This window comes from Pteropus vampyrus, unplaced genomic scaffold (assembly GCF_000151845.1).
Source record: "Pteropus vampyrus isolate Shadow unplaced genomic scaffold, Pvam_2.0 Scaffold250, whole genome shotgun sequence".
NCBI lineage: Eukaryota > Metazoa > Chordata > Mammalia > Chiroptera > Pteropodidae > Pteropus > Pteropus vampyrus.
The window spans coordinates 146,306-154,530 of record NW_011889031.1 but is presented as its reverse complement, the minus strand read 5'-3'; the positions used below and the strand labels follow the sequence as shown (position 1 = coordinate 154,530).

Below are 8,225 nucleotides of genomic sequence, written 5' to 3'. Positions count from 1 at the left end.
ACCCACTTGCCTTATCCATAAAATCCTCAGATGGAAATGTCCACAGCTTCAAGGCCATGGCAGAATGTACAAAACAAGCTACAAAAAGCAGGAATTGTATATTCCCATTTTTTAAAAAATGAACATATGCTCAACATACTCAACATAAATCTGATTATCATGTGGGGGGAAGACATTGGAACAAGTTCTGTCTTCTACCTGTGTAAGTATTGAGTTTTCTTTAAATGGTATTAGTTGTGTCTTTTTAGTAGGAGGATGCGCTTTTAAAAAAAAAATCATCAAGTTACTTAAAAGATATTTTTGTTCTGGGTCTAGGTTTGTAATTCGGCTTGATTTAAACTAACAAGCAGCGCACCTCTAAAGTCAGAAAATTTATGACAACTCGAAAACGACAAACGTGATTTAAATCGGCCCTGTGCGAAAAGAAACTGTAGTTGGGGAAATTTATGTCAAGTAAACTTTCTGCCGGGAGCCCAGAGGAGCGCAGGGAGCGGGTGAAGACGGCGCGGGACTGGCCACGTCCGACCGAAGGAGTGCGGAACTCTTCCGCCGGCCCCCAGCGGAGCGACCCGGGAGAGGAAACTTCCGGCGAGTACAGGACTTCCGTGCGGGGCAGCCGATTTGGTTAGTCCTAGGAGGACCGGAAGTCCGTCACCGCCGGCTCCCCGCCTCTTTCCGGAAGTGACGCACAGCGGGGTTGCCGGAAGAAGTGGCGAAGTTACTTTTGAGGGGACCCGAGAGGCGGCGCCGTGCCAGGGGATACAGAGGAGGAAGACGAGGAGCGGAGCAAAGGGACGGAGGCAGGTGCACCCGAGTGTGGGGAGACGCGGGCGAAGGCCCGGGCCGGGGCTTCCCGGAGTTCCCTGCGCTGCTCCGCTCAGCCTCGTCTCTCCTCCCTCTCCCTCCCCTCCATAGTTCGCGTCGCCCCCGGCTGTTTCCAGGGCAACGGGAGTGGGAGACCCCGCGAGAGACCGCCCACGAGACCCTCGCGCGCAGCCATGAGCCCCGCCCCCCACTGGTGTTCGGAGCGGGGCGGGACTTGGAGTGAGGTGCGGGGGCGGAGCCTGATGGGAGGGTGCGGAGGCGGGGCTTAATGGGAGGAGATGGGGCGGGATCTGCGGGGGGTGGTATGGAGGGAGCAGGGCAAAGAGCTGGGGAGGCGCAGAATGGGGGGGAGTGACAGTGGAACCTGGAAGGGATCGGTGGAAAAGTTGGGGGCGGAGCATAACAGGAGGAGGTGGGGTCACGACGAGAGGCGGGTTTGCTGCTTTGGCAGAGTGGGACAGAGTAAGAGTAGGTGGGGTGAAAGTGGGAAAGGGAGTGAGGGCGGAGCAGGATTGAAGCTGAAGAAGCAGTACCTGGAGAGAGCAGGTGGGCGGGACCTGGAGCAGGCAGAGCCTTAAGTAGGGGCGGGGCCTGGAGGAGGGCGGGGCTTGAGGCCCGTCCTGGAGCAGAAGGGGGCGGGTCTTGTTAGAATTGGAGGCGGGGGAAAAAAGTTTTAAAAGAATTGGAGGGGGGCTGTGTAGACTGGCGGGGGCTGGGGGTCTGTGTGCAGTAAGGAAGGTTTGGGACTGGCCACGTCCTGGGACCGTTGGAGTCTGGGAGAGATGGAGAATTTCTCCCCTCAAGACCTATGGCTGAGCTAACTGGAACCTGTCTGGCCTCACAAGGCTCAGTCACCCCTGTATTTTGCAGACTGCTCCGTGACCCCACCATGTCCACCCCCACCACGAGTTCCCAGGACACCCCCTTGCCCGGTGAGCAGTGCACCCCTTCTCAGCTCACTGCCCCATCACACAGTTGTCAGGAGAAACTCACTGTGCCTCCCTCTCCCAGGAAATGTACCCCCTCAGCCCAGCGCCCCCTCTTCTAAACCCGTGGTAAAGGAGGAGCGTCCTGAGCCGTGGCCTGGGGGTCCGGACCCTGATGTCCCAGGCGCCGATGGGGCTGGCTCAGCATGCAGCGTGGGTGAGCTGGGGCCCAGAGACAGGGCCTGGGAGCTGGTATAGGGCTTGGGGGTGGGACCCAGGAGGGGACAGAGATCAGAAATGGCGATAGGAAGCTCCGGTTTCTTGTTGATTTTTTTCTTCCGTTCCTCTCTGGGGTTCACTGGCATCACACATCTTTTCCTGTGAATCGTCATCTTCCTGGGTCACCTTCAGTACGCTGGCCCTTTGCCTTCGCTGTCACGGGCCTGTCTCTCTGGCTGCCGTTTCTCTCTGTGGCTCTGTCTCTCATGGCTTCTGTCCACCCACCCCAGTCACCCCAGACCCAGCGGAGGAGCCAGAGCGCAAGCGAAAGAAGGGCCCGGCACCCAAGATGCTGGGCCACGAGCTGTGCCGCGTGTGCGGGGACAAGGCCTCCGGCTTCCACTACAACGTGCTCAGCTGTGAAGGCTGCAAGGGCTTCTTCCGGCGCAGCGTGGTCCGCGGCGGGGCCGGGCGCTACGCCTGCCGGGGCGGAGGGACATGCCAGATGGACGCCTTCATGCGGCGCAAGTGCCAGCAGTGCCGGCTGCGCAAGTGCAAGGAGGCCGGGATGAGGGAGCAGTGTGAGCGCCGGGGAGGGGAGAGTGCCAGCCCGCCCCGCCCGCCCCCGCCTGCCCCCGCTGAGCCCCGCGTGTCCCCGGCAGGCGTCCTCTCTGAAGAACAGATCCGGAAGAAGAAGATTCGGAAGCAGCAGCAGCAGCAGCAGCAGCAGTCGCCACCCGTAGGACCAGTGGTGGGCAGCAGCTCGGCCTCTGGGCCCGGGGCCTCCCCCGGAGGGTCCGACGGGGGTGGCCAGGGCTCCGGGGACGGCGAGGGTGTCCAGCTAACAGCCGCGCAGGAACTGATGATCCAGCAGTTGGTGGCGGCCCAGTTACAGTGCAACAAACGCTCCTTCTCTGACCAGCCCAAAGTCACGGTACTGCCCCTCCTGCGACCTGGAGCCATGGCGTGGGGATGGAGGGGGCACCGAGGGCAGGGCCGTGGAGAGGACGGTCTTCCAGGCTTTGCCTGGGTGCCCCCGTGCCCTGGGCTTACCTGGGCTTACTAGAGGAGTCCTGACTAACCCCGCCCCCACCCCGTCCTAGCCTTGGCCCCTGGGCGCAGACCCCCAGTCCCGCGATGCCCGCCAGCAGCGCTTCGCCCACTTCACGGAGCTGGCCATCATCTCGGTCCAGGAGATTGTGGACTTCGCCAAGCAAGTGCCTGGCTTCCTGCAGCTGGGCCGCGAGGACCAGATCGCACTCCTGAAGGCCTCCACCATCGAGGTAATGGCCAGCCGCCCAGCCTCCGCTAGGCCCTTCCCTCCTGCCTGCGAGGAACCCCAGACGTGAGCCCCAGGATGGATGCTGGGAGCGTTGGGACGAGCAAGACTGCTCCAGTCCTTGCCCTCGTGGGCATGATGTTCTGCAGGGGCGTGTCGGGATACTAAACAGAATAGAGCCTCCCACCGGCCAAGGAGAGAAAGGAAATGGGCTGAGGCTGAGAATAATTGAGGATTGGGCTGGAGGAACACACTTTAGAGAATTTGCCCAAAACGTTATTCAGAGAAGTTGGCATTTGCACCGAAACAATGGTGACAAATCAAGATTGAGTGCCCAGTGTGTGCCAGGCTCCACTCCAAGTGCTGGGCACGTGGCAGTGAACAGAACAGACAGAAAACCCTGCTCCTGGACCGTGTGACCGACTAGGGAGGCTGTCCTGAGTGGAGGGTGCTGGGCATGCTGAGGGTGCTGGGCATGAGGAGCGAGAGAACTTGGCGTGTCCAGTGTGCTGACTGCAGGCTGGTGTGGCTGCGAACGGGGGACAGAGGGGTGACGGAAAATCCCGGCACGATCAGGCCCCCCATTCAGGCCAGGAGAGGGGGGACGTGTGGCTAAAGGATCCTGGACTCCTCGAGCCCTTCTTCCCGCTCATTCCCCTCTCTGCTGCCGTTAGATCATGCTGCTGGAGACGGCCAGACGCTACAACCACGAGACAGAGTGCATCACTTTCCTGAAGGACTTCACCTACAGCAAGGACGACTTCCACCGTGCAGGTACAGCCACGCAGGCGGGGCGAGCGGGGGGGGGGCCTGCCGCCTGGGAGACCCTGGCCACTGCGGCCGCCTCAGCCCTGTCTGGGCCTCCGTTTCTTCACCTCCAGAGAAGGGCGAGAGTTGAGTTAGCCTCACAGTGAGTTACGAGCGCGTTTCTGAGCGCAGTGGGGGCAGTGCAGGATGGGGTGGGGGTGGCGTCCCTGCTCGTCCGTCGGGCGTCCTGGTGGGAATTAAGACACACTCTCCTCCTACACCCTGAGTGCACCCAAGGGAGGCTGGGTCTCATTAGTCTGCTGGGAAGTGTACAACCTACCCAACCGTATGGGCCGTCCTTCATCTCTGCTGTCCAAGAATCTCTCAGCTGGGCTGTGACCTAGCCTTCTGGAGGTAGTGCAGACGAGCCTCAGTGGCTTTCTGGGCCTAGGGCTTCACCTAGGAAAAGGGAGATGGGAATAGCATTGCCCACCAAGGAACTGCCTGTGCAAAGGCCCTGAGGTGGAGAGAGCTAGACGATTTTAGGGAATTACACAGCAGCTGGAGCACAGAGTAAGGCTGGAGAAAAGGTCGGGGTCTCACCACTTCCCTGCATCCTCTGCCCCTGGAACAGCGTAGGCCTTAGTTGTCTCTCTAGGATATTGCAGGGGTTCCTTGTTGGGCTCCCACCTCCACCCCTTCCCCAAAATCTGTTTACACAGCAGTCAGAAGGGTCCTGTGAACCCCCAGGCCAGCTCACAGCCCTCCTCTGCTCAGAACGCCCCACGGCGCCCGTCCCCCTGGGAGGGAGGCGTACCACGGGCCCTGCGGGGGCTGGCTCCATCTCTTCCCTCTCTGCCCCGTCTCCTGCCCTCGCCCCTCCATCACCCCTCTCCAGCCACGCTGGCCTCCCCGCTCTCACTTGAAGCCAGGGAATGTGCTCCGTCTTCAGAGCCTCTGTGTTTGCTGGGCCCTCTGCCCACAACTAGAGCGACCGGCTCACCCTGTCTTGCCCAGTTCTTTTCCAGTTTTAACACTGATTGTCTCGTGGCTCAGAAAGCCACTGAGGCCTGGGCAGAACAGATGGTGGCACCCTACCCGGAACACTCACGTCCTCATAACTCGCTCCCTCCCCTTCTTCGGGCCCCTGCTCAAAGATCACCCTACAGTGAGGCCTTCCTCCCGTGTCACCCTCCTGTGACCACCTTGTGTAAGACGCTGACGTGATTCTCAGCGGTCCCCGTTATCCTTCTGTGCGTTACCTTGATCTACAGAACTCGCCACTGTCTCAGAGGCTGGATAGGTTACTAACAGCGTTGCCTCTTACCTGTTCCCTCCGCTCCCCAATGTAAGTGTCTCAGAGCGTGGATTTTGTCTTGTAAACAGCCCTATCCTGGGCCTGGTACATAATAGGTGCCCAATTAAGTTTTTTTTCTTTTTTTTTTTATTTCTTGTTTTTTTCCCAGTGAAAGTTTGTTGAATGAATGAATGACTGAGTCACACTTGGGAATGAATTTGGGCTTTACCCTACAGCAGTAGAAGCCCCCACAGGGGGTGACACCATATGACCTGTGCTTAACAGTCTTTCCTTCTCCTGGGGCGAAGTCCCAGGAAGCCAGGAGGAGGTGACGCTGGGGATGGGGATACTAGAAAATAAATAAGTGCCCGCGTGGGCAAGGTTTACGGCACATCCCGTGCCACCCACTCTCACAGGCAGCGGGAACAGGCGAACAGAAGTGACGAGCACTGTGACAGCTGCTGCTCTCACCTTACTGACAGCAAGCAGCGTCAGGGCCTGGGCCCGGCTCAGGCGGGCGAGCGCGTCACTCGGCCTCCTCCTCGCCCCGCCCCCCCGCAGGCTTGCAGGTGGAGTTCATCAACCCCATCTTCGAGTTCTCGCGGGCCATGCGGCGGCTGGGCCTGGACGACGCCGAGTACGCCCTCCTCATCGCCATCAACATCTTCTCGGCCGACCGGCCCAACGTGCAGGAGCCCAGCCGCGTGGAGGCGCTGCAGCAGCCCTACGTGGAGGCGCTGCTGTCCTACACGCGCATCAAGAGGCCCCAGGTAGCGGAGCCCGGCCCTAGGCCGAGCAGGTGCCATCCTGGGGCGGGGGGAGCAGCCTTGCGGACCCACACGCAGATGGGTCCTGCTTCCTCATCTGAACCTGGCTGTGTCTGACCCTCTCGCCCCAGCCATCCCCCCCACCCCCGGTACCCCTCTGAGCTCTGGCCCACGTCCTCCCAGCACACCCTGTCTTCAGGCCCCTGGCCCAGGCATGGGTGGGGGGGGTCCCCATGCTCTGGCCACCTGCTCCCTATGCTGGCTCTCCTGGTTCGGCCCGAGGACGGAGGCGCCCCTGTGGTCCAGGTCGGCTGCTCAGCGCCTCACAGGCCCGGCCTGGCTAGCGCCCACCTGCTTCCTGTGCCCGCAGGACCGGCTACGCTTCCCTCGAATGCTGATGAAGCTGGTGAGCCTGCGCACGCTGAGCTCGGTACACTCGGAGCAGGTCTTCGCCCTGCGGCTCCAGGACAAGAAGCTGCCGCCTCTGCTGTCTGAGATCTGGGATGTCCACGAGTGAGGGGCCCCACCCTCCGACAAACTGACACTGACACTTCTTCTTCCTCCTGGGGCGGGAAGGGGCTGGGCCTGGGGTCCCACCCTGTGGCTTGGAGCACAGACCCTGGCCCTGCCAGCCCTCAGCCCTCAGGATAAGCCCCCGTCGGGGTCCAGGAGGCTTCCTCCCTGCCCACCAAGTCTTCCTGGGAGGTGTGGGTGGGTCATAGGTCCCAACCTCTGACCTCCCTGAGCACTCTCAGCTGCCCTCCCCAGCCAGCTTACACTGAAGCCCACTGCGCGGTGCACCTTGCACAGGGGGAGGGGACGGCCCATGGCTCTCCCTGCAGCCTGAGAGACCACAGGCTCCCCCCTCCCTCTGCTCCTTTTATTTAATAAAATCTAAAAAAAAAAAAAAGGACAAAAATAGGAAAATAAAATATGAATAGAAATCTGCTCTGAGCCAGAGTGAGTCTGAGATGGACAGGGGACGGGCTGCCAGGGTCCTTGTCGTCACTGGCTGGCGGGGGGGCCCAGGGTGGTGTGGCCAGGTGCTATGAGGGTCCGAGAGACGCCCCTGATGGCCTCAGGTCACCTCCCTGTACGAGGCGAGTTGGAGCCTGTGCATTCAAGGCAAGGAGAGTTTAAGTGGACGAGGGGTCTGGGGTTTTGCTCAGTCAACAAATACTTGGCCGAAGCCACTTGTGGGCTGGGCGCTGTGGCCATCCTGGGGGCACAGATGTCGGGCATGTCATAAGTATGTCTGGAGCACTTTCTACGTGCCAAACATAGTTTTAAGCACTGGAAGCAGCAAAAGACTCTCCTGAGAGGTGGCTACCAATCAGGGCTAGCAGTGGGGTTTGGGTGGGGACAGCTAGAATGTAAGAGAATAGGGACTTTAACAGGAGTTATGTCCTAAACCACGAGAATCAGGGTCCTGGCCCCCAAGTTTAGGAAGGGCACGTGCTGGGTCTGGAAGGTGAAAGGCCCTGGAGTTCTCTTAATCCGTCCTTCCCCTTTGTCAGGCCCTTAGGGGACACTGAGGTGAGCCAGATGGACACTTGTGATCCAGGGTGAACAATGGGACGTTGCTGGGAGCGATGGGCTGGGTACTGAAAAGTTTATTTTTTTAGGGTGGGAGAGGGGACGGCAGAAAGAGTGGTCAAAAGCGATAGCTCCATTCCAAGCAGTGTGCTCGCGCCCCACAGGCGTGCCCCCGCCCCATGAGTCTAGCTGACAGATGGGGAGACAGGCCGTGAGCCTGGGACTTGAGCGCGCATCGCCCAGCCTCAGCAGGGAGGGCAGTCATCAGACCGCCAGAGGAAGGGTGCCGGTGCTCAGCTGGTCTCCGAGCGGCCTGGGGCGGGAGGCGGGCGGGGAAGCTGCGGATGCGCGCACCCGGGAGGACGGAGGCGCGGCGAGCCCCAGGGCTGCTGCGCGCGCAGCTCCCAGGAGGCCGCGCGGAGGCCGCAGGAGAGGGCGTGGCTTTGAGTCGCTTGCGTCAGTAGGGGGCGGGGTTTGTCGGGAAATTGTCCGCTGGGGGTCGAGGCCGCACCGCCCCCCGGTTGGAACGAGGGGGCGTGGCCCAGGCTGCGGGGCGTGGCCCAAGCTGCGGGGGGCGTGGCCCGCCCTGACTTGGACGGGGGGCGTGGCCCGGCCCGGCGCGCGGCGGC

At 61.0% G+C, this 8,225-nt stretch overlaps 1 protein-coding gene across 2 annotated transcripts; it reads left to right on the top strand.

Moving 5' to 3' along the window:
- The first annotated feature begins 672 nt into the window (after window positions 1-672).
- Window positions 673-6,982, top strand: NR1H2 (nuclear receptor subfamily 1 group H member 2). 2 transcript variants are annotated; one of them, XM_023520144.1, is made up of 10 exons: window positions 673-804; window positions 916-1,049; window positions 1,696-1,757; window positions 1,837-1,935; window positions 2,261-2,551; window positions 2,633-2,904; window positions 3,074-3,253; window positions 3,924-4,023; window positions 5,855-6,063; window positions 6,431-6,982. In XM_023520144.1, exons 3-10 carry the CDS (start codon window positions 1,715-1,717, stop codon window positions 6,575-6,577), a joined length of 1,341 nt encoding a protein of 446 aa, XP_023375912.1. In that variant the 5' UTR covers window positions 673-804; window positions 916-1,049; window positions 1,696-1,714; the 3' UTR covers window positions 6,578-6,982. The 2 variants fall into 2 exon arrangements, with proteins under 2 accessions (XP_023375912.1, XP_011372795.1); XM_011374493.2 differs by having other exon boundaries at window positions 1,837-1,968.
- Window positions 6,983-8,225: the final 1,243 nt, after the last annotated feature.

What these genes read in the sequence shown, in the direction of transcription:
- NR1H2 (XM_011374493.2), top strand. Translation starts at nt 1,715, where the DNA reads ATGTCCACCCCCACCACGAGTTCCCAGGACACCCCCTTGCCCG. An exon ending in CTGACCAGCCCAAAGTCACG is followed by an intron (nt 2,905 to 3,073) that starts GTACTGCCCCTC and finishes ACCCCGTCCTAG; the next exon opens with CCTTGGCCCCTGGGCGCAGA. An exon ending in CGCGCATCAAGAGGCCCCAG is followed by an intron (nt 6,064 to 6,430) that starts GTAGCGGAGCCC and finishes CTGTGCCCGCAG; the next exon opens with GACCGGCTACGCTTCCCTCG.